Source organism: Ictidomys tridecemlineatus, chromosome 6 (genome assembly GCF_052094955.1).
Source record: "Ictidomys tridecemlineatus isolate mIctTri1 chromosome 6, mIctTri1.hap1, whole genome shotgun sequence".
Taxonomy (NCBI): Eukaryota; Metazoa; Chordata; class Mammalia; order Rodentia; family Sciuridae; genus Ictidomys; species Ictidomys tridecemlineatus.
Window position 1 is genome coordinate 123,610,608 of NC_135482.1, and position 25,925 is coordinate 123,636,532.

Here is a 25,925-nt window from a genome sequence, read left to right on the forward strand (position 1 = left end):
TACGGGGCTGGGGATGTGGCTCAAGCGGTAGCGCGCTCGCCTGGCATGCGTGCGGCCCGGGTTTGATCCTCAGCAGCACATACCAACAAAGATGTTGTGTCCGCCGAGAACTAAGAAAAAATAAATAAATGTTAAAATTCTACCGCTCTGTCCCCCTCTCTCTCTCACTCTCTCTCTTAAAAAAAAAAAAAAAAAAAAAAGATTAAATATTACTACAAGAAAGATTTGGGGTGGGTAGTATGGTTCCATGGTAAAACTCTTGTCTACGAAGCTGGAAGGTCTAGGTTTCCATCCCTAGCACTACAAAGTAAATTAATTATTTTTTAAAAAATATATATATAGGGGCTGGGGTTGTAGCTCAGTGGTAGTGCATTTGCTTAGCAAGCGTGAAGCACTGGATTCGATCTCAGCATCACATAAAAGTAAATAAATAAAATAAAGGTATCGTCCATCTACAACTAAAAAATGTTTTTAAAAATATATTTTAGTTATCAGTGGACATTTATTTATTTATTTATGTATATATGGTGCTGAGAATCAAACCCAGTGCCTCACACATGCTACGCAAGCACTCTACCACTGAGCCACAACCCCATTCCTAATTATTATTATTTTTAAAGAAAAGGTGGTACATTCCTGTAATTCCAGCTATTTAGGGGTTGGGAATATAGCTGAACAACACAGCACTTTCCTGGCATGCTCAAGGCCCTGGGTTCAATCCCTTTTGTACCCCCCAACACACACACACACACAAGATTTTTAACATACGGAAGAACTGAATTCAGAGTATGTAAAAGTCTCCAATAAATTAATAAAAAAGAAACAGGTAAAAAAGGAATTTGAAAAAGTACTCCATAAAAGAAAATCAACTGAACAATAAATGTAAGAGAAGATGTTCAATATTTTCAACATTGATTACTAATGTTAAGATCTATAAAAATACAAACAAAAACTAGAAAATACCATTACATACCCACCGCTACTAGTTAAAAATATAACTATACAATTAAAATTTTCATCAACCACTGGTGGTAGTGTAAATTGGTACAACCATATTCAAAAACAGTTTCCACTTAAAATGAAAGGATAAAAGAAATTGAAATTAAAATATGAAGGACCAGGTTTTGTAAAGTTCCTAAGCTGCACTCAGAACCTGAAATTCCTGTGGCAGTTAAGACAATTCCCGGAACTGCCCGTTAGATGTGTGTCGAAATCCCCCCCCCACCTAGTTGCTTAACAACCCGGACACCTCAGGGCTTAAACCAATCAGTTTGAATGTATACCCCTCCTTAGGACTGACCTATCACCCCTGCCCGACCTGTTCCTGCCAATGAATGTGCTAATCATGTTTGAGAGTTGTTGTTTGATTTTCCCGCGGTGTATGATGATTTGGTTTTTTTTTTTTTTTTTAGAAATTTAATATTTATTTATTTTTTCTTAGTTCTCGGCGAGACACAACATCTTCATTTGTATGTGGGGCTGAGGATCGAACCCGGGCCGCACACACACTAGGCGAGCGCACTACCGCTTGAGCCACATCCCCAGCCCCTATGATGATTTGTTAAAGGAGGCTATGATGTATATATAAAGTCCCTGCCCTCTCTAAAAAATGTATATAAACCCTGCTCAAGTTGTTCCCGGGGCTCTTTGTTCTCCGCTCCTCTGGAGTGAGCTCTGAGCCCCAGCATGCTGGATCCCCAATAAAACCCTTTGCTGTTGCATGAGACGGTCTCTTGGTGGTCTTTTCCTCCGACGTTTGCCCGACCTTTACAAAAGCTGAAGATAAACATATACCTATGACCAAGAAATTCCACTCCTAGGTTTGTATACCAAGAGAAATGTACATGCACAATATACTAGGAGACATGTTCAATGATTAGCATTACAACAGTCAAAAACCATTGCCCAGGGGCTGGAATTGTAGCTCAGTGGTAGTGCACTTGCAAGGCATGTGTGAGGCCCTGGGTTTGATCCTCAACATCATGTTAAAAAAAAAAAGTAAATATAAAGGTATAAAAAAAATTAAAAAGCAAAAAACAATAAAAATAAAGCTATTGTCCAAATGCCCACCCATAGTAGTAGAAAAGAGATCTTGCTGGGCACAGTGGCAAACATCTGTAATCCCAGAAAGTTGGGAAACTGAGGCAGGAGGATTTAAAGTTCCAGGCCAGCCTCAGCAATTTAGTGAGATCCTGTCTCAAAATAAAAAAATAAAAAAGGCTATGGATGTGGCTCAGTGGTAGAAAGCTCGAGTTCAATTCCTAGTGCCCCCCGAAAGACAGATTTTAATACATTCATATACTAGAATTCTGTTCACTAATGAAAATGAAAGAAACAATAACTCACACAATTTAGATTAATCTCACTAACATATTATTGAACAAAAATGCAGACAGAGCTGGGAATATGATTTAGTTATAAAGTGTTGCAATAGACTGGATGTCTAGGATAGCCCAAAAAATAGGCATTTCTAGAACTAGTTGTAAAATTTTAAAAAATAATCCTTATCTACTAAATAATATAAAAATACCACAAATATCAGAAAAAGTATCAGTTTATTATGCAAAAATGATTTCAATTTAACTGAACCTAGAACATGACACATGTCACAACATGTCAGATTCAATTTTTCTAAAAACTCAAAAAGTACAGGTGACAATAAACTAAAGGAAAGGATATGGCTAAATATATAAATTCAGTGTTTATTTTTTTAATTTTTTAGTTGTAGTTAACAATACCTTTAATTAATTTTTTTTTTAAATGTGATGCTGAAGATTGAACCCAGGGCCCTGCACGCGCCAGATGAGCGCTCTACCACTGAGCTACAACCCCAGCCCAAAATTCAGTGTTAATACCATTCCTCCAAGCCAGTTTTCATCACAAGGATTTCAACAAGCCATTTCCTTGAGAGAAAAATCAGCCAAGGTATTTTTTAATTATATTACATATATTCTTTAAATTTTAGGTGCTTTATTCTCATTTAAAACTTTTTAAAAAAAATATTGTTTTAGGAAGCTGGGGATGTGGCTCAAGCGATAGCGCGCTTGCCTGGCATGCGTGCGGCCCAGGTTTGATCCTCAGCACCACATACAAACAAAGATGTTGTGTCCCCCGAAAACTAAAAAATAAATAAATATTAAAAAATTCTCTCTCTAAAAAGAAAAAGAAATTTTTAAAAAAATATATTGTTTTAGTTGTAGATGGAAACAATATCTTTATTTTTGTTTTTATGAGGTGCTGAGGATCGAACCCAGTGCCTCACACAAGGGAGGCAAATGCTCTACCATTAAGCCACAACCCCAGCCCTCGTTTAAAATTTTTTATTAGAAAATGTGGGCACACAGAATGTGGGCAAGTTTTAAAAAGAAGAACCATTTTATCCATAAAATGTTGTCCATATTAAGCTTTACATGTGGTCTGGCACTGTTCCAATCTCTTACCATTCCCTTTTCCCAAGAGCTTCTCTATGTTCTCCAGAAGTTAAATAAATGAATGAAATTGGCAGGGATTAGAAAGTCTGGAAGGCAGTAACAGTGCATTGTAGAACTGTGGAGAGCAAGATGAAGTAGAGGGTAAGAGTCCAATGGTTACCATTTGCAATTTTTTAAAAAAAATATTTATTTTTTAGTTGTAATTGAACACAATATCTCTATTTTACTCTTTGATGTGGTGCTGAGGATTGAACCCAGGGCCTCTCACGTGTGAGGTGAGCACTCTACCACTGAGCCACAACCCCAGCCCCATCCATTTGCAATTTTTAAGAAAAGCCTCACATAATTTTTTTAATGTGAAAATTCCTTAAATGTAAATGTTAGCAGCTAATTTCAATCTCAGAAAACAATAAAAAACAGTGTGTCAAATAAAACAAGTCTGCAGGCCAATAAAGTGACAAATGGGACCCCTAGTTTACCTTATTCCATTCTCCTGGAATTACAACCCCTCTGCTCAGTCAATCCCTAATTTCCCGTGAGTGCCCAATCTGCTTCCATCACTTTATACAGTACCACAATTATCTATACAATTTTAATTGTATAGATAAATCCTGTGTATAAATTCACAGAATATGCCAACTCAATTTAAAATGTTTAGTGACATCTGTTCCTGCTCTTACATTAGAATTTTTATTCTTTGTTTACTCTATTACTCTAAGTAAATTATAAATAACATACAGGTGACAATGAAGTATACATATAAACATATTGGAACTTTTTTTTTCTTTTTGGCCTGGGGGATTGTACCCAGGGGTGTTTTATCATTGAGCTACCAATGAGACAGGGTTTCACTAAATTGCTCAGGCTGCCTTCCCACTTCCAATCATCCTGCCTCTGCCTCCTGAGAATATGGCCAGTTTTCAGATTGGTTATTCAAACATTCAGTTAGCAATCAAAAAAATAATACATATAAACTGGCCATGGTGGTACACACCTATAATCCTAGTAACTTGGGAGGCTAAGACATAAAAATCAAAAAAATTACACATAGGGATAGAGGGTCTGGTTCAGTGGTACAATGCTTGCTTAGAATGTATGAAGCCCTAGATTTGATCCCTAGTATGCATGCACATGTTTAGACTCACTCACACATACACATACACATATAAAATGTATAAATTAGCAAAAAGTGACTCAGTTGGGTTTCTGATTAAATTCGAATATCTAGACCATAAGAAGGCCTAATGAACCACTTTCAGGACCCTTAAGTTTGTCAACAGGTAGATGGCTGACCAATGGTCCAGCTCACTTAGCAATAATAAATAAAACTGCCACCTTCCTGTTCTGTTGAACTAATACCTTTCAATTTATACACCACTCATTCACAAGAGCACCAAAAATCCAAGGTCTTAAGAACTAGAATTTTAACTCAACTTTACATTTTAAAGTCTCTCTCGGGACTGAGGTTCTAGCTCAGTGGTAGAGCACTTGCCTAGCATGTGTGAGACAATGGGTTCAATTCTCAGCATCACATATAATAAATAAAATAAAGGTTCATTGACAACTAAAAAAATATTAAAAAAAAAAAAGAAAAGTCTAACTCTCCTCCACCACCTTACACCTTTACATTTCTTTGTTTCATCTACTTTAGACTAAAAGATGAAACTTAAAATACAGTGCCTACAATTCTTTGACATTGGCAAAATTAAAAACTATGTGTTGGGCTGGGGATATGGCTCAAGCGGTAATGTGCTCGCCTGGCATGCGCGGGGGCTGGGTTCGATCCTCAGCACCACATAAATATAAAGATGTAGTGTCCGCCGAAAACTGAAAAATAAATATTAAAAAATTCTCTCTGTCTCTCTCTATCTCTTTTTTAAAAAAACTATGTGTCATCTTACTTCTGAAAATATTACCCTCCTAATATCAAATATTAGCCAAAACAGTCTCAGATTGGCTCCTCCTCTCATCTTAAGGTGCTCACAATAGTTTGGGGGAAATTATACATAAAAATATTTCTATCTTGGTTGGGAGTATCTCAGTGGTAAAGCACAGGCTTACCGCACCAAGGCCCCGGGTTCAATTCCCAGCACTAAAATAAGAGAAAAAGAAAAAAAACCCCTACCTTTACTCACTGCAACCAATGATAATATTAATAATATTAGATTTCAATTCTCTGGACAGAACTTTCCAATGTCAGCAACTGTGCATGCTCCAAATAATATCTATATCATCAGGACAACATGGCACACAGTAGTTGATAGAAAATGTATGCTGACTGAATGGATAAAAAAAAATAACACAAGGCAACATATGACAAATGGGAGATATCAGACAAGAAGATGAATAAGATTGTAAGGTGTTTGGACATCTCATACCTACCTACTAAAACAGGTTATTTCCCTATTATCTATGCTTTACTCTGTCCAGTGTGTTTCTTCCCCCAAGCCCACAGTTCATTCACTCATTTAAAAATCTGATACACACAAAGCAGATACTGTGTGTTACTTACATGCTAGACAATGAACTAGCAAAGATTAATAAAAATCATATATTCCCCAAATTTCTTTATGGGATGTGTGTGTGTGCCATGAATTGAACAGAGGGGAGCTTAACTACTGAGCCACATATCCAGCACTTTTAATTTTTCATTTTGAAACAGGGTCTCCCTAAGTTGCTAAGGGCCTCACTAAATTGCTGAGGCTGACTTTGAATTTGCAATCCTCCTGCCTCAGGCTCCTGAGATGCTGGGATTACACACTGGCAGGCTGGCTATCCCCCAGATTTTTTTGAGGGGCGGGGGGTGGTACCTGGGATTGAACTCAGGGGTATTCAACCACTGAGCCACATCCCCAGTCCTATTTTGTATTTTATTTAGAGACAGAGTCTCTGCTGAGGTGCTTAGCACTTCTGAGTTGCTGAAGCTGGCTTTGAACTAATGATCTTCCTGCCTCAGCTTCTTAGCCACTGGGATTACAGGCATGCAACACCACTGTGCCTGGCTATCCCCCAGATTTAAAAAGCCCAAAATCTAGAGCAGGACAGACAAAACATATAAAGGATAATACCTTAAATGCCTTAACAGAGGTCCAAACAAGGAAGAACAAAGGCAGAGATGAGAAAGCACCTCACTCTGCAGGAATCCCAGTCAAAAAAGGCTTTTAAATAGAAATGAACTTTGAAAGAATGAGAAGGATCACCAAGAGATGAAAAATAACAGTCCAGGCTAGGAGAACTTCAGGGCACAAAAGGTGTTTGCAATGTCACCCTCTTGGTGACACTGGGGTTTTATTCGAGGACAACTGGGAATTCCCTAAGATTTTAAGCCAGAGAATAGATTCTGGTTTCAGAAAACACGGGGACGATGGAATGTATAATGGGCTAAGAAAAGCAGCATTATTTTTTACTATCACTCCTTTGTAGCACACAGCAGCAGCCCCATGAACCGGAATACTGATGACAACATTAAGTCCTACCAGTCATCTGCACCCTTGTGATCCTCACCCATCACATCCCAAACTGCATTAACTCTTCTGCCAAAAGAACACTTAAAACTTCCTGAAGCATCCTTCACCAACGTGGCCCGAATAGTCCGGGGATATCATTCTGCTTTCTATCATGATATTTCATGCTTGTGTTTAGCTCAGACGGACTTGTTCCTCCTCTCCTCCTGTTTTGTGTCCGCACAGCTGGTGTTTCCAGCTGTAGTCCTCCCCTGCCGGTCCCCGGAGCTCCCCATCCTCCCTTTCTACTCTCCCGCACTGTCCACCAGGTCAGGATCCCTCCCAGTCTTCCCCAAACGGCTCCACACACCAGGACTCCCTCTCCATACAAGTCCCATCCTCTCTAACCAAACCTCAAGCCAGGACTCCCTTCTCGATCCTCACTACCCTTCCCTTCAGGTCGGGACCCACTTTCGAGTCCTCCCTGCAACCAGAGCCTCATGCAGGACCCCTCCCCATCTTCCTCGCCCAAACCCTCACGCCACGACGCTTCTCCCAGTGCAGATCCTCACGCCTATTTTCCCCTCCACGTGCCCCCTACCACATACCCCCTCGGTCTTCATGTCCAGGATCTTCTCCACCTCGAACACATCTTCCCCGTCCTCCTCGCTGTCCCCAAAGGCCTCCGCTCCTCTCGTGGATGAATCCTTCTCTTCGCCCGCTACTCCAACTCCTTCTCCTTCGACTTCAGGTGACTCACCATAGCTGTCGGCACCCGACACAGGTACTACGGTCACAATCGCACCCTCTGCAACCGGCATGGGCGGTAGCGCCGCCATCCTAGGACCCCTGTAAACCGCGGTGGAAAACCGACTGCGACATACACCCTTACAGATCCTAGCGCCCCGCACTCGGCCCTAATCCACCTAGGCGGCGTGACGCGGCCGTGAGGAAAACCAGCCAATGGTGGACTCCAAGCCCCGGAGTGACACATGCAGTAACCAATCGGGTAAAGGCGGGCGCTCCAGAGGCCGGCACAGCCTACGGGAAGCTGGTGGGCGGGTGGCTGGGCGCCCGGGGCGGAAAAACGCTGTTTGGGGGAGGGGATTGGGAGGGGATTGGGAGGGACTGCGAGGGACTGCGACAGCGCGCGGGCTTGCGGGGGTTAGAGAAGGAGGTGAGAGGGTGTGGATTTGCGGGGGAGACCCAGCGGTACAGACTTGTCGGAAAGGACGTCCCAGGCGCCGACGTTTGGAAGTCGCTGACCCTTTCTTGGACCCAGCCTGATGTCAGACCCCAGTAGGACCGAACGGATGCCGGTACGTGTGTGTGCGTGTGTGTGTGTGTGTGTACATTATATGTATATACACATACATATATACACAAGCACATATATAGATAAATATATATGGTTTTGGATTGGTTTACAAGGTGTCAGTAAGCCTATCAACTGTAACTCATAGAGCTGGTATGTTTCAGTGAGTATTGTTTTTTCACTTCTAATGAGTATTATTTAAAAGTAAAGAGCATTTATTTCCCAAGTTCTAGTGCTTCTTATTATTATTGAAAATAAAATAGCCCTGCACAGTGGCGCTCGCCTGTAATCCCAAATGCTCATGAATCTGAGACTGAGACTGGAGGAGTTCAAAGCCAGCCTTAGCAAATTAGCGAGACTCTGAGCAACTTAGACTCTGTCTCAAAATAAAAAATTATAAAAGGGGATGGGGATATGATTCAGTGATTAAGCACCCCTGGGTTTAATCCCCAGTACCAAAAAAACAATTTAATTAAATGAAAACTAAAAGGATATGTTCAGAATATGAATAATTGGTAGCCACCCAAAGCAAAACACTGCTAGGAAAATCCACATATGGATAAAATATTCTTATCACTTTGAAATTCAAATAATTGAAGTCTTTATGGTAGCAAGTTTTTATTATTGTTGTTTGCTTTTTAATTTTTGCCTTTTAATTTATATTTCTTTGAACAGTGGACTTAATTTTACAATATAGGCCTCACTGACAAGTCTCTGAAGCCGAAACCCACTGGAAAGAATCACTAGCTCTTTGAGTTAGTTATTATTTGTTTAACTAATAAACACATACTATGTACCAAGACTAGGCATTAGAAATAGAAATACAAAGATCAACAGAACAGGGTTGTGGTTGTAGCTTAGTGGTAGAATACTTAGCTGGCATATGTAAGGCGCTGGATTTGATCTTCAGCACCACATGAAAATAAATAAATAAATAAAGGTATTGTGTCCATCTATAACTTAAAAAACGTTTTTTTTTTTAAAATCAACAAAGCATTGATTCTGCATTCCCAGGACCCTCACAATTCCAACATTTAGATTATTTAAAAAATATAACCAAATAAAAATTAATTGTTGTGAGAAAACTAGTTTTTACAGAATAATTCCAGTAAATAAGAGTAGAAGAAAAGTTCGAATTAGGAAATCACAATATTGCATGAAAAAATAGGGGGACTGGAGGGTGTAATTCACTGGCTTGATCCCCAGCATTGAGAGCAAAAATCCAGGGAACCAAACTTGTAGGTGAGTGGTTGTTGAGGAACTGAATATTTGTGGAGTACCTCAGCATCTCCACAGATTACGTGTTAGTTGTAAGAGAAACCTAACTCCTCATGGAAAACCTATTGACTATTAGCATTAGTAAAAGTTGAACTAGATTACATAACTTCTGTTCAAAATAATGTTGATCCTGATCTACTCAAACCTTTACTACTGATTATGAGTTTATGTGATAAAATAGAAAAAGGAAAAGGAAATACAATCAGACAAATCCAGAATGTGGGGTAGCACAATGTGCAATGTGCAGTGGTGCATGCCTAGTATCCAGGAGACTAAGGAGGCTGAGGCAGGAAGATAGAGTTGAACTCAAGCCTCAGCAACTTAGTGAGACCCTGTCTTAAAAAAAAAAAAAAATCTGGGGATGTAGCTCAGTGGTTAAGTGCCCCGGGGTTCAATCCCTAGCGCCACACAAACACACAAAGGCTGGGGATTCAAAGATGAACACAGAAGCCCAAAGGACAAGGCTTAGTTGAGAAAAGGGTTCAGAAGAACCTGACAAGTGATTGACAGAGATTCTTTGTTACTCTAACCACTTCCCAGCACTCTGGTGTTTTTCCTGGAGTTAGGGCAACAGACCAGGCTCAGCCACCCATCCCAGAAAACCAGTTGAAGAGTCAAGTGGTGGTAAAGACAAGAAAGAAGCTTTATTCTTTAGTGTGCCTGCACTGAGAAGAACAGAGAGGTCTAATTACCTAATGTCTTCAAGGAACTAACTTTGAGGCTTTATGGAAGAGGAAAACAAAGGCAAAGGTTGGGTGTTTGTAGAACTGACAAAACGTGCAATCTTGATCAAGCAGTCAGGATTAGACATGAGGTGCTTTATTGGCACTAAGAAGGTTGCTGTTGCTTGAAAAGTAGTTTTAGTCTTTTGTCATAAGATTTTCAACAATCCAGGTGCACTGGTCTTGGAATCCAAGGTAAGTACAGGAAAATATGACTCAGAAGAACTCAAAAAAAAAAAAGGAAACAAGTCAAAACTCAAAACGGGGTCAGAGAGACCAAATGGATCAGAGAAACAAAATGAATTTAGTTAAGTCAGTGAGAGGAACCTGCTTCAGTGTAACTGAGAGAAATTTCCAGATTCCTGTCTTGTCTGATGTCTTTTCCTTTGGCAGAGTAGGAGAAGAGGGAAACATGCATCCAATGTTTATGCTGTTTTGGGTACCAGGGTTTGTCTGAAGAGTAGGTTTCAGTCTTTCTGGACTTGAAGTGCTGATGGGAATAGGGATTTGGAGGCCAGCTTGGGGTCACTGAGAACAAAGGTGAGTAGCCCTGCTTTTTTTTTTTTTTTTTTTTTTCATCCAGAGACTGAACCCAGGGTTGCTCAAACTTAACCACTGAGCCATATCCCCAGCCCTCACTGAGTTGCTTAGGGCCTCAACTAAATTGCTGAGGCTGGCTTTGAACTTACAATCTTCCTGCCTCAGAATCCCAAACTGCTGGGATTATAGGCATATGCCACCACACCTGGCAGCAGCATGGCTTTTTATGGTCTGTAGAACCTTAGCAAGATACCAGAGGAACAAGAGATTATGAGCACTAGAAAAGAACCAAGCAAATAAATCTCTTTAGGAAACTATACACACAATCCCAGAGAGGTGCATCCCCTGAGTAACCTGGAAAAGAACTACAGAATCTCTACCTGGGTTAATTGGCAAAGATATCCCCTTTGCAAAACCATCCTAAAAAGACTGGGAGAAGTGACTATTTTTCCAGATTTCTAAATCTTAAATGATTAGTAGGCTTTAAAAAAACTAGGGAGACATGGCCCCATAAAAGGAACAAAATAAATCTCAGAGATGGGGATGTAGCTCAAAAGTAGAGCGCTTGACTACTATGTGTGAGGCCCTGAGTTGAATCCCCAGTACATAACATACTTACATAAATTTCCAGAAACTAGTCCAAAGAAATGCAGATCCATGAATTATCTGACAAAGACTCCATAATAACCATCTTCAATATGTTTAGTGAGCTAAAAAGAGAACCAGATAACTAAACAAAATTAGAAAACAATGTTTGTGCAAAATCAAAATATCAATAAAGGAACAAACTATAAGAAAGAACTAAACAGGGCTAGGGATGTGGCTCAAGCGGTAGCGCGCTCCCCTGGCATGTGTGTGGCCCGGGTTCAATCCTCAGCACCACATACAAACAAAGATGTTGTGTCCACCAAAAACTAAAAAATAAATATTAAAAAAATCTCTCTCTCTCTCTCTCTCTAAAAAAAAAAAGAAAGAACTAAACAAATTCTGGAGCAGAAGAATACAATAACTGAATGGAAAAATTCACTAAAGTGGTTCAAAAAAAGGCCTGACCAAGCAAAAGACTCAGTGAACCTAAAGACAGAATTGAGTAATTTAATTTTTGAATAATTGAAATAATTTGAATAATTGAAATTATTGAGTAAGCCAGATGCAGTGGTATATACCAATAATCCCAGCTACTTGGAAGTTTGAGCAGAAAGATCACAAGTACAAGACCAGCCTCAAAACAAACAAACAAAACAGAGATACAACACCCTGGGTTTAATCCCCATGTTTTAGTCAGCTTTCTCATTGCTATGACCAAAACATCTGACGAGAACAACATAGAGGAGGGAAAGTTTATTTGGTGCTCACAGTTTCAGAGGTGTTAGTCCATAGATGGTTGACTCCATTGTTCTGATCTGGAGGTGAGGCAGAACATCATAGCAGGGGGTGTGGAGGAGTAAAGCAGTTCAGAAGATGGCAATCAGGAAGGAGAGAGAGAGAGAGAGAGCGCAAGAGCACGAGAGCTCAAGCTTGCGCTCCATTCAAAGTATAACTCCCAAAGGTGCATGCCACCAGTGACCTTTCTCCTCCATTCACACTCTACCTACCTGCCTTCAGCTACCACCCAGTTAATTCTTATTAGGGGATTAATTCACTGATTAGGTAATAACTCTCATCATCATTTCATCCCAACCTTCTTTCATCATCTCACACATGAACTTTTGGAAGACACTTCATATCTGTAACATTCCACCCCTGGCCCCCAAAACCTCATGCCAAGTACATTTTTAAGAGTCCAAGCATTACCCAAAAGTAAAGTCCAAAATCTCCTTTGATACTGAAGGCAAACTCTCAGCATGAACCCCTGTAAAAATCAAAACCAAGTTACCTATATCTAATAAATAATGGCGTAGAGTAAACATTTGTATTCCACAGGAAAGAAATAGGGGCATAGAAAGAAGGGATGGTATCAAGCAATACCAAACTTCATCTAGGCAAACAAGCTCTATAGTTCTATGTCAAGCATGTGGAGCACATGGCATCACAATGCTTTCTGGAGTTTTTGTAGCTCTGCCCTATGGTCTTGCTTGTTACAGCCCACATAACCTGTGTTTTGCCTTTTTTTCTGCTTGATTCTTTAAGTTTTCCTTGACTGATGCCCCACATTACTGACATATTTTAGTCTCAAGTCACTGCAACTTCAGCTTCCTTCTCACATCTTCATTGCATCACCCTCTCAGGGGCAGCTTTCAGGGATTCCAACCCTGCTGCACTTTGCCTGACCTCTCAAGCCTTCCTTTGAAATCTGTGAAAGCCTTCATGACCTCCTAACTCTAGCATCCTGCAATCCTTCATAATTATCACCACATATTTGATACCAAGGTTGGTCTTCCACTATTTTTTTTTTTTTTTTGAGAAAAAGGAAAAAGAAGGTTTATTCTAGCAAAGCAGAAACACAGGGGACTCCTGTCTCAAAGGCTGTAATTATCGGTCTTCCACCATATTAAGCAGTAGCCAAGTCACCTGGAACTACAGCTGCAGCACTTAAATGCCTGTGTAGCTGAGCACAGTGAAACAACTTCCTAGAACCCCTGTGTAAACCAAGTGTTTTTTTATACCCTTAAGCCTGAGAAGAGAGTGGTCTATCCATGGCATTGCCTAAATTCAGACTGCCTTGAAATTGCCTCCACCAGCTTAATTAGTTCATCATCCTTAAATTTGGCCTCACAGAAAGTCTCAGGACATGGCCAAAATGTAGACAATTTCTTTGCCAGTCTAACAAAAATAGCTTCTAGTCCAATTTCCAAAAGAGTCCTCCTTTGAAACCTCATGATCCCAGTCTTTACTGTCCACAGTCCTAGTGGCATTTTTGTCTGAGCTCCCACCAGAATTTTCCATTAAACTCCACTTACAACATTTTAAATCTTCCCACCTCACATCTCTAAACCTTTCAAAATTCTTCCTCTCTCAAATTAGCTCCAAAGGCTTTTGAACCACATGGTCAGGTAAGTCACAGCAATGATCCCACTCTCAATACCAATTTCTGTTTTTAAATCAGCTTCTCATCACTATGACCAAAAGATCCAATAAGAACAACATAGAGGAGGGAAAGTTTATTTGGGGCTTACAGTTTCAGAGGTATCAGTCCATAGATGGCTGACTCCATTGTTTTGGTCTGGAGGTGAGGCAGAAGGTGTGGAGGAGGAAGGCAGCTCAGGAGATGACAATTAGGAAGGAGGGGGGAGGGGAAGGAAGGAGAGGAAGAGAGTGTTATCTCCTCCATCCACACCCTAACTGTCTTCAGTTATCACCCAGCTAATCCATATCAGGTGATCAATCCACTGATTGGGTTACAGCTCTCATCATCTAGTCATTTCACCTCTGAACTCTCTTCCATTGTCATATACACAAATTTTAGGGAACATCTCATATTTAAACTTATAACACCCCAGTACCACAAAAAGAAGGGAAGGAAGGAAAGAAAAAGGAAAAAAGAAATTTCTGAGTGAGAGGAATAAAAATAAAACAAATGAAGCAAGTGAACAGAGCCAAAGTTTATGGGACACCATCAATTGGAACAATATGTGCATTATGGAAGAATCAGAAGGAGAAGAATGAAAGAAAGCATGGCATACTAAAATAAATAAAAGCCAAACCTTTCCAAATATGAGGATAGAAATGGGCATAGAAATTCAAGAAGCTCAGTAAAATCCAATTCTGGTAAGTTCAAAAATATTCATACAGAGGTATATTATAATTAAACTGTCAAAAAGTTAAAGGAGAATATTGAAAGCAGCGAGAAAAAAAGTGACTCAATGTTATGAGAATTCATATGAAAGAAAATCCTGCAAGATTATCGACAGATTTTTTAAGAAAAAAAACTTACACACCAGAGAGAGTACAGAATAACATATTCAACAATATTTTATTGAGAACAAAAAATTCAATAAATCTGCCTTCCAAGAATATTATATATGTCAAAACTGTCACTCAAAAATGAAGAAGGTAGTTGGGTGTGGTGGCATATAACAATCCCAGCTGGGAAGCTGAGGCAGGAGGATCGCAAGCTCAAAGAGAGTTTCAGCAATTTAGTGAGGCACTAACCAATTTAGCAAGATCCTGTCTCAAAATTTAAAAATAAAAATGGCTGGAGATATGATATAGCTCACTGGTAAAGTGCCCCTGGATAAATCCCTAGTTCCAAAAAAAGAAGGAGGAGGAGGAGGAAGAGAAGGGGTGGAGAGGAAGAAGGAGGAAGAAGAGGAGTAAAAGGGGAAGGAGAAGAAGAAAAAGAGGAGAAGGAAAAGAAGGAGGAGGAAAAGGCAGGAAGGCAGAGGCAGGAAGATCACAAATTCAAGATTTTCCCAAGATAAACAACAGCTAAGTCCATCATCACTAGATCTGCCCAACAATAAATACTAAAAAGAGTCCTTCAAATTGAAATAAAAGGATGCTAGAGAAAACATGAAAGCAATGAAACTATAAAGCTCTCTGGTAAAGGTGCATATATGGAGAAATAGAGAATAATGTAGACGTATAATACTGGTATGTAAATAAATCATTAATTCTATCATATTATTCAAAAGATATAAAAAATAACTATAGGGCTAGAGTTATGTCTCAATGGTAGAGCATTAGCCTAGAAAGTATAAGGCCCTGAGCTTAATCCCTGGCACTGCAAAATATTAATTAAAAATTTTAAAAATATTTAAAAATTGAAGCCAGGCATGCACCTGTAATCCCAGCAATTTGGCAGGGTTGGGAAGAAGAATCCCAGTTTGAGGCCAGCCTCAGCAAATGAGTGAGACCCTGTCTCAAATAAAAAATAAAAAAAAGGGCTGGGGATGTGATTTAGGGATTAAGTGCCCCTGGGTTCAATCCCTCGAACAAAACAACAAACAAAAAACAAACAAACAAAGACATACATGGCCAGGTGTGGCGCCATTATTATCCCAGCTACCTGGGAGGCAGAGGCAGGAAGATCACAAATTCAAAGCCAGCCTTCCTAACTTGCAGTGAGACCCTGTCAAAATAAAAAGGCTGGAGATACAGTTCAGTGAGAGTGCTTGCCTAGCATGTGCAAGACTCTGGGTTCAAACTCCAGTACTCCAAAAAATATATATATGAATAATTTTCAAAAGACAGCCATTCTTCTTACAAGAATGCTCAGAGTAGCACTATTCACAATACCCCCAAAATGGAAGCTACAACTGCACCCATTCATAGAATCAATAAATCAATAATTAAATATTAAATCCACAGAATAAATAAATTTTGTGAGTGATCAATAACAACAATATGGTTGAATGACAAATATAATGTTAAGCATAAGATGTAAATATAGGCTCCGGTGTAGCTCAGTGGCAGAACACTTGCCTAGCATCTGTGAGTCCTGGGTTCAATCCCTGGCACCACAAGAATAACAAAAGTACATGTATATACACATATGACATTTTGTATGTATATATATGTATGATATGACAGAAAAATCAAGGGAAAACCCAAAGGGACCCCCTACCCCAGATTTACTTGCTTAAAAAAATCATTAATTTTGGAGGATATTTGTTTCCCACTAGCTTGGCTGTAGATGATACCTCTGGTTGAAGTCACTGAATGGGTTAAAACTGTTGTCTTTTACTATCCCCCTGTTTTCCAGCAAATGTTGCCTTTTGTATTTTTTTTGTACTGAGAGTTGGATCCAGGGGTGCTCAAACAAAACAACAAAAACAAACAACAACCAAAAAACAAACAAACAAAAAAAGACATACATGGCCAGGAGTGGCAACACTATAATCCCAGTACCATATACCATTGAGCTACGTCCCCAGATATTGATTGATTGATTGATTGATTGATTGGTACGAGTGATTGACCGTTGAACCCAGGGTCGCTTAACCACTGAGTCACATCCCCAACCATTTTAAAAATTTTATTTTGAGACAGGATCTCACTGTTACTTGGGGCCTTGCTAAATTGTTGAGGTTAATTTTGAACTCGAGATCTTCCTGCCTTAGCCTCCCGAGTTGCTGGGATTACAGGTGTGTGTCACTGTGCTAGCCAACATACCCTTTTTTATCTTAATGATTAAGTATGAGGTTAGTTATTCCTGGTAAAAGCAATTGAAAAAATACAAGTTGTAACTTTTCTCTAGATTTACAAAATCCAGGACATTAGATGGCCTTCAGACAACATCAAAATGTAGGTTAATCTTCTTCTTTAAAAGTAAAATAGGTTGGTGTGCTGGTGCATGCATGTAATCCCAATGACTGGGGAGGCTGAGGCAGAAAGATTGCAAGTTCAAGGCCAGCCTTAGCAATTTAAAGAGACCCTGTCTCAAAATCAAAAACAAAAAGGTATGGGAATGTAGCTTATTGGTAAGGCACCCCTGGGTTCAAGTCCTAATACTGGAAACACAACAACAAAAAATTAAACAAAAATTTTAAAACGCTGGTGGTAAAGTCTTTACTTGCCTACTATGGGGCACCCCTGGGTTAAATCTCCAGTACCTCTACCCCTGACACACACACACAGGAAAATAACATTTAAATTGATCCCTGTGGGCTGGGGTCGTGGCTCAGCTGTAGAGTGCTCGCCTTGCACGTGCAAGGCCCTGGGTTCAATCCTTAGTACCACATAAAGGAAATAAATAAATAAAATAAAGTTATTAAAAAAAAACCTTAATTCTTCAAAAAAAATTGATCTCTGCCTTCTGATCATTATCTAAGCTGCTTCCCTCTGCCACATTCTTCCTCCATGATGTTCTGCACCACCTTGAGTCCCGAGGAATGGAGCAAGCTATCTATGGACTAAACCCTCTGAAACTGTATTAATCAAGCCTAACCTGGGGCATTAGGCACCAGGTGAGCTGCAAGAGACACAAGAGGATACTTAGAGGGATGTATATTTCCCTGAACTGAGGAGAATGGATTGCTGACACCGGATCCTCTTTGGTCTGAGGCTTTGCTGATAATGAGAGGACTGGTGAGATGGATTGCTGCAGTTAGGGTGAAGAGAAGAAAGCACAGCCATTTTCCTCACATCATTTTTTCAGGACAGAGGGAACAGAATAACATATTATAACCTCCTCTCTACCATTTTAAGAAACTGGGAAGTTATTCTTGTGATGCTGTGACTTCAGAAGAGGTTTCTGAAGGGCCTCTGGAATGAAGTCTGTGACACCATTGTTAGAATGGCCTTAGGCCTGAGCCTAAGCAATTCCATTTTTAAAAAACTCCAGTTTGAAACCTGCAGTCTCACCAGGCACATCCAACAGAGCCCTCCAATATGGCCTCAAACAAGTTACTTCCCCCCACCTTGGTAAACAGAGCCCCTGGTAGGGAAAGTTGAGAAGATCAGGGTGGAGACCACCAGATCAGATGTTTCTGACCCCAGGGTAAATGATGTCATTGAGAAATCCGATGGTAGCTGATAAGGATTGAAAGGGGGGGTAAAAAAACCCCAAAATTTAGTATAAATAATAGTGCAAATGAACAGAGATTAAGCCAGCTGAAACAAGGATGCCCTCAAGCTGGAGAGCTTGATGAGGACCTGACATCCCATCACTCTTCATCGTTCCTCTGTGTGATCCTCACCGCTCTCAAACTCTACCACCTGGTCTGGACCTTGGTGAGAGCTGCAACTTTTCCCTATGACCCTCTCCTCAACTGGTCATCCACGCCATACCAGGAAAAGCCTGCCTTAGTTCTGGACCTGATCACTGCGGTCTCAGTGAGTGTGCATCTGCTGTACATAAAACCTAAGGCTTAAGACATTTGAACTTAGCATGCAGAGGGAATGTATGTCATTAGCCTATCATGATTTTTTTTTTATTGTTGGTCGTTCAAAGCATTACACAGTTCTTAATACATCATCTTTCACAGTTTGATTCAAGTGGGTTATGAACTCCCAACTTTACCCCGTATACAGATTACTGTATCACATCAGTTACCCTTCCATTGATTGACATATTGCTTTTCTAGTGTCTGATGTATTCTGCTGTCAGTCCTATTCTCTACTATCCCCCCTCCCCTCCCCTCCCCTCCCCTTTTCCGTCTCTACCCCTTCTACTGTAAATCATTTCTTCCATTTGTATTATCTTGTCTTACCCCTCCTTTCCTCTTATATATCATTCTCACTCCCTTTCCCTCCCACCTCTCATCTCTGTTTAATGTAAATCTTCTTCTCAAGCTCTTCGTCCCTACCCTGTCCTTGTTTACTCCCCTTATATCAAAGGGGTCATTTGGTATTTGTTTTTTAACGATTGACTAGCTTCACTTAGCATAATCTGCTCTAATGCCATCCATTTCCCTCCAAATTCTATGATTTTGTCGTTTCTTAATGCAGAGTAATACTCCATTGTGTATAAATGCCACATTTTTTTTTATCCATTCATCTATTGAAGGGCATCTAGGTTGGTTCCACAATCTTGCTATCGTGAATTGTGCTGCTATGAACATCAATGCAGCAGTGTCCCTGTAGCATGCTCTTTTTAAGTCTTTAGGGAATAGACCGAGAAGGGGAATAGCTGGGTCAAATGGTGGTTCCATTCCCAGCTTTCCAAGAAATCTCCATACTGCTTTCCAAATTGGCTGCACCAATTTGCAGTCCCACCAGCAATGAACAAGAGTGCCCTTTTCCCCGCATCCTCTCCAGCACTTATTGTTGTTTGACTTCCTAATGGCTGCCAATCTTACTGGAGTGAGATGGTATCTTAGGGTGGTTTTGATTTGCATTTCTCTGCTAGAGATGGTGAGCATTTCTTCATGTACTTATTGACTGATTGTATGTCCTCCTCTGAGAAGTGTCTATTCAGGTCCTTGGCCCATTTATTGATTGGGTTATTTGTTATCTTATTGTCTAATTTTTTGAGTTCTTTGTATATTCTGGTTATTAGGGCTCTATCTGAAGTGTGTGGATTAAAGATTTGTTCCCAGGATGTAGGCTCCCTATTTATCTCTCTTATTGTTTCTTTTGCTGAGAAAAAACTTTTTAGTTTGAGTAAGTCCCATTTGTTGATTCTAGTTGTTAACTCTTGTGCTATGGGTGTCCTATTGAGGAATTTGGGGCCCGATCCCACAGTATGTAGATCATAGCCAACTTTTTCTTCTATCAGATGCCGTGTCTCTGATTTAATATCAAGCTCCTTGATGCATTTTGAGTTAACTTTTGTGCATGGCGAGAGATAGGGATTCAGATTCATTTTGATGCAAATGGATTTCCAGTTTTCCCAGCACCATTTGTTGAAGATGCTATCCTTCCTCCATTGCATGCTTTTAGCCCCTTTATCAAATATAAGGTAGTTGTAGTTTTGTGGATTGGTTTCTGTGTCCTCTATTCTGTATCATTGGTCCACGCGCCTATTTTGGTACCAGTACCATGCTGTTTTTGTTACTATTGCTCTGTAGTATAGTTTGAAGTCTGGTATCGCTATACCGCCTGATTCACACTTCCTGCTTAGCATTGTTTTTGCTATTCTGGGTCTTTTATTATTCCATATGAATTTCATGATTCTTTTATCTATTTCTACAAGAAATGCTGTTGGGATTTTGATTGGTATTGCATTGAACTTATAGAGAACTTTTGGTAATATCGCCATTTTGATGATGTTAGTTCTGCCTATCCATGAGCGGGGTATATTTCTCCATCTTCTAAAGTCTTCTTCTATGTCTTTCTTTAGGGTTCTGTAATTTTCATTATATAAATCTTTCACCTCTCTTGTTAGGTTGATTCCCAAGTATTTTATTTTTGGGGGGGATATCGTGAATTCAGTAGTTGTCCTCATTTCCGTTTCAGAGGATTTGTCGCTGATATACAGGAATGCCTTTGATTTATGCGTGTTGATCTTATATCCTGCCACTTTGCTGAATTCATTTATTAGCTCTAATAGCTTCTTTGTAGACCCTTTTGGGTCTGCTAGGTATAGGATCATATCATCTGCAAATAGTGATAATTTAAGTTCTTCTTTTCCTATTTTTATGCCTTTAATTTCTTTCGTCTGTCTAATTGCTCTGGCCAGTGTTTCAAGGACTATGTTGAACAGAAGTGGTGAGAGAGGGCATCCCTGTCTTGTACCAGATCTTAGAGAGAATGCCATCAATTTTTCTCCATTCAGAATGATGCTGGCCTGTGGCTTATCATAGATTGCTTTTACAATGTTGACGTATGTTCCGGTTATCCCTAATTTTTCTAGAGTTTTGAACATAAAGGGATGCTGAACTTTGTCAAATGCTTTTTCTGCATCTATCGAGATGATCATATGGTTCTTATTTTTAAGTCTATTGATGTGGTGAATAACATTTATTGATTCCCGTATATTGAACCAGCTTTGCATCCCAGGGATGAATCCTACTTGGTCATGGTGTATAATTTTTTTGATATGTATTTGAATTCGATTCGCCAGAATTTTATTGAGGATTTTTGCGTCAAGGTTCATTAGAGATATTGGTCTGTAGTTTTCTTTCTTTGAAGTGTCTTTGTCTGGTTTCGGAATCAGGGTGATGTTGGCCTCGTAGAATGAATTTGGAAGTTCTCCCTCTTTTTCTATTTCCTGAAATAGCTTGAAAAGTATTGGTGTTAGTTCCTCTTTAAAGGTTTTGTAAAACTCTGCTGTGTACCCATCTGGTCCTGGGCTTTTCTTAGATGGTAATCTTTTGATGGTTTCTTCTATTTCCTCTATTGTTATTGGTCTGTTTAGGTTGTCTATATCCTCCTGACTCAATCTGGGCAGATCATAAGACTTAAGGAATTTATCTATGCCTTCACTATCTTCTATTTTATTGGAGTATAAGGATTCAAAATAATTTCTGATTATCTTCTGTATTTCTGAAGTGTCTGTTGTGATATTGCCTTTTTCATCCCGTATGTTAGTAATTTGAGTTCTCTCTCTTCTTCTCTTCGTTAGCATGGCTAAGGGCCTGTCGATTTTATTTATTTTTTCAAAGAACCAACTTTTAGTTTTGTCAATTTTTTCAATTGTTTCTTTTGTTTCAATTTCATTAATTTCAGCTCTGATTTTAATTATTTCTTGCCTTCTACTTCTTTTGCTGTTGTTTTGCTCTTCTTTTTCTAGGATTTTGAGATGAAGTAAGAGATCATTTATTTGTTGGTTTTTTCTTTTTTTGAGGAATGAACTCCAAGCGATGAATTTTCCTCTTAGAACTGCTTTCAATGTGTCCCATAGATTCCGATATGTTGTGTCTGTGTTTTCATTTAACTCTAGGAAGTTTTTAATTTCCTCCTTGATGTCTTCTAAAACCCATTGATCATTCAGCATCCTATTGTTCATTCTCCAAGTGATGCTTGATGTTTCCTTCCTTCTTTTATCATTGATTTTCAGTTTTATTCCATTATGATCAGATAAGATGCATGGTATTATCTCTACCCCTTTATATTGTCTAAGAGTTGCCCTGTGACATAATATATGGTCTATTTTTGAGAAGGTTCCATGTGCTGCTGAGAAAAAGGTGTAACTACTTGATGTTGGGTGGTATAGTCTATATATGTCAATTAAGTCTAGGTTGTTAATTGTGTTATTGAGTTCTATAGTTTCCTTATTTAATTTTGTTTGGAAGATCTGTCCAGTGGTGAGAGAGGTGTGTTGAAGTCTCCCATGATTATTGTATGGTGGTCTATTACTCTTGAACTTGAGAAGAGTTTGCTTGATGAACACAGCTGCACCATTATTTGGGGCATATATATTTATGATTGTTATGTCTTGTTGGTGTATGGTTCCCTTGAGCAGTATGAAGTGTCCTTCTTTATCCCTTTTGATTAACTTTGGCTTGAAATCTATTTTATTAGATATGAGTATGGACACTCCTGCTTGTTTCCGCAGTCCATATGAGTGGTATGATTTTTCCCAACTTTTCACCTTCAGTCTATGAATATCTTTTCCTATCAGATGCGTCTCCTGTAGGCAGCATATTGTTGGGTCTTGTTTTGTGATCCATTCTACTAGCCTGTGTCTCTTAATTGGTGAGTTTAAGCCATTAACATTTAGGGTTATTATTGAGATCTGGTTTGTTCTTCTAGCCATATTTGTTTATTGATGTTACTAAACCTGATTTGTTATTCTCTTTGACTACTTTCCCCCCTTTACTGTCCTACCTCCCATTGTTGGTTTTCAATGTTATTGTCCATTTCCTCTTCCTGTAATGTTTTGCAAAGGATGTTTTGAAGAGATGGTTTTCTAGCTGCAAATTCTTTTAACTTTTGTTTATCGTGGAAGGTTTCAATTTCATCTTCCATCCTGAAGCTTAATTTCGCCGGATACACGATTCTTGGTTGGAACCCATTTTCTTTCAGTGTTTGAAATATGTTATTCCAGGATCTTCTAGCTTTCAGAGTCTGTGTTGAGAGATCAGCTGTTATCCTGATTTGTTTGCCCCTAAATGTAATCTGCTTTCTTTCTCTTGCAGCTTTTAAAATTCTCTCCTTATTCTGTATGTTGGACATCTTCATTATAATGTGTCTAGGTGTGGATCTCTTATGATTTTGCACATTCGGCGTCCTGTAGGCTTCTAGGATTTGGGATTCTGTCTCATTCTTCAAGTCTGGGAAGTTTTCTCGTATTATTTCACTGAATAGACTGTTTATTCCTTTGGTATGGAGCTCTGTGCCTTCCTGTATCCCAATGACTCTTAAATTTGGTCTTTTGATATTGTCCCATAATTCTTGGATGTTCTGCTCATGGTTTCTTAGCAGACTTGTTGAGCTGTCTATGTTCTTTTCCAGTTGAAATACTTTGTCTTCATTGTCTGATGTTCTCTCTTCTAAGTGATCTACTCTGCTGGTAGTATTCTCAATTGAGTTTTTAAGTTGGTTTATTGTTTCCTACATTTCTAGGATTTCTATTTGTTTGTTTTTTATTACTTCTATCTCCCTGTGAAATTGATCTTTTACTTCCTGGATTTGTTTGTCAATGTGATCTTTCATTGTCTTATTTTGCTGTCTCATGTCTTCCTTGAGACTCCAGATCATCTGAAGCATATATATCCTGAACTCTTTATCTGACATTCCATCTGTTGCATCTATTACCTCTTCTAAAGTTGAGTTGACCTGCATTGCTTGTGATCCTTTCTTTCCTTGTCTTTTCATGCTGCTCACGTTTCTTTCTGCTTGGTGAAACTGTTGTGTTTATGAGTTTTTCCCCCTAATTATTTATATTGCTCTTGTATAGTTGAAAAATCTCCCTTGCAGGGCGGGTAGTGGCTGTGCTCCTTCTCTAGTTGGGGTGATCTCAATACCGCGCTGGCAGGCCGCTAGGCCTGCTCTGCCGGTTGTTCGCAGGTCTGCCCACCCTGCAGGAGCGGGTGGCGGCTCTGCTCTGCCCCTCCTCCAATTGTGGCGATATGACTATCACCCCCTCGGGTCGTTGGGCCTGATCCGGATGCGGGCGGCTGCTCTGCTCTGCTCCCCTACTCCAATTGGAGTGGCGTATCTACCATGCTGGCAGGCCTCTAGGCCTGTTCCGTTGGTGGGTCTCAGGTCTGCCTGACTCTGGCAGTAAGGGGAGTTGGGTGTCGAGAGTCCTTTGGTCCTTGCGGTCACGGCCACAGAGAGATTTTGAAGTTTCCCGGTTGTTTGCCAGATGGGCGGGGCTATTAGCAGAGCCCAGAGGGCATGGCCATGTGCGGGGCCATGCGGGGACCCTTCTAGCTGAGTCGGGCCACCGGGAGCCACGTGAAGAGCAGGGTAGCTGTGTCTGCGTGGTTAAGATCCGGGTGGGTGGTTTGGCTGTTCGCCGAGCGAGACCAGGGCCTCCCGGGATAGCCGATATGGCAGAGGCGTCTGCCGGTTTGGGCTGCCACTCCGCTCTGGGCCGCCGCCGCTTTCAGAAGCTGCTGGTGGTTGTGGAATTGGACCTCTGCGCCCGCCAGGGGGGCCACCTGTAGAGCCGGGTAGCTGCGACCGCTTGGTTAGGAACCGGGCAGGTGAGGCGGCTGTTCCCAGAGCGAGCACTAGGCCTCCCAGGGGAGCCCGGATGGCGGAGGCCGAATTCCGGTTCGGGAGGGGCGGGCCAAGTCGCTCCGGGTGTCCGCTGCTTGCAAAAGCGGCTGCTGGTTGCAGAACTTGATTTCTGCACCCGCCGCGGGGCTACCTGTAGAGCCGGGTAGCTGTGGCCGCGTGGTTAGGGACCGGGTGGGTGAAGCGGCTGCTCCCAGAGCAAGCACTAGGCCTCCCAGGGGAGCCCGGATGGCGGAGGCCAAGTTCCGGTTCGGGCGGGGCGTGCCAAGTCGCTCCGGGTGTCTGCTGCTTGCAAAAGCGGCTGCTGGTTGCAGAACTTGATTTCTGCACCCGCCGCGGGGCTACCTGTAGAGCCGGGTAGCTGTGGCCGCGTGGTTAGGAACCAGGCGGGTGAGGTGGCCCCTCCCAGAGCGAGAGCTAAGCCTCCCGGGGGAGCCGCTTGCCGGAGCGGCTGATGGCTGCGGGACTAGATCTCTGTGCCCGCGTGGCCGTCCAAGATCCACTTCTCTGGGACAAACTGTCACTCCCAATAAACCTATCAGTTCATGGCAGCTCTCTTCTTAAGGGAATTATGCTAGAAGTTCCTCCGTAGGTAGGCTGCCGCTGTTCCGATGGGTCTTTCTTATCCGGTTAAAGTGGAGACGTTAGAATCGCTGCTTCCTCGCCGGCCGCCATGTTGGATCAACTCAGCCTATCATGATTAAGTGTGTTTAGCAGTGCTTAGATTTAATCTAGAATTGTTTGCTGTAAATTAATTAATCTAGAATTGTTTGCTGTGAATTGATTATGTCTATTGCAGTGCCTAGCATTAAGGATTGTTGTTTTCTTGATTAAGAACCTATAGAATGAAACTGTATTGAGTAATTTGAGAGAATAAAGCATTGAAAGGGGCAGAAGTGTATGGACATTCTTTATTTCTTCCCTTGACTGCATACATCGCAATTTTGCCCGCTGGCGACAGCCATCAAGCCAGAAATCCGGAAAATCCCTGACTCCATGCTCTCCTTTATCCTGAGCAGCCTCTATATTTCATCAACTCTCAAGTCTGTTTTCCATCCCATTGCCCCTGTTTTACTCCAAGTCACCAAGGAACTAAGGAACTTTGGGAGAACAGTGTCATCTAATGAACTCATCAAAGAATACGTGAAAACTCATGCAGATTCCCTAGCTGACTAGCAACTCTTCCATCTGCTAGACTCCTCACAGTTATGTAGTCCTCCTGGACTCAATTAAGCATGAATAA

At 40.7% G+C, this 25,925-nt stretch overlaps 2 protein-coding genes, 1 long non-coding RNA gene and 1 other non-coding gene across 9 annotated transcripts in view; 2 read left to right on the forward strand and 2 right to left on the reverse strand.

Moving 5' to 3' along the window:
• Positions 1-1,724, forward strand: part of Pspc1 (paraspeckle component 1) — a 141,790-nt gene extending 140,066 nt beyond the window's left edge. For both annotated transcript variants that reach the window (XM_078015726.1, XM_078015725.1), the window contains one exon: positions 1,442-1,724. The gene's annotated coding sequence lies outside the window, so the exon portion shown is untranslated. The remainder of the gene's footprint in view (positions 1-1,441) is intronic.
• Mphosph8 (M-phase phosphoprotein 8) overlaps positions 1-7,821 on the reverse strand; it is a 52,563-nt gene extending 44,742 nt beyond the window's left edge. For all 4 annotated transcript variants that reach the window (XM_005338630.5, XM_078015724.1, XM_040281351.2 and 1 more), the window contains exon 1: positions 7,483-7,821. In XM_005338630.5, coding sequence (XP_005338687.1) covers positions 7,483-7,713 — 231 coding nt within the window. In that variant the 5' untranslated portion in view covers positions 7,714-7,821. The remainder of the gene's footprint in view (positions 1-7,482) is intronic.
• Trnav-cac (transfer RNA valine (anticodon CAC)) lies at positions 3,665-3,737 on the reverse strand. The gene has a single exon. It is a non-coding gene; the product is annotated as a tRNA-Val (tRNA).
• Positions 7,822-7,993: 172 nt separating the features above from the next.
• The window catches only part of LOC144365020 (uncharacterized), a 113,258-nt gene continuing 95,326 nt past the window's right edge, over positions 7,994-25,925 (forward strand). For both annotated transcript variants that reach the window (XR_013423284.1, XR_013423285.1), the window contains exon 1: positions 7,994-8,193. This is a non-coding gene — a long non-coding RNA (uncharacterized LOC144365020). The remainder of the gene's footprint in view (positions 8,194-25,925) is intronic.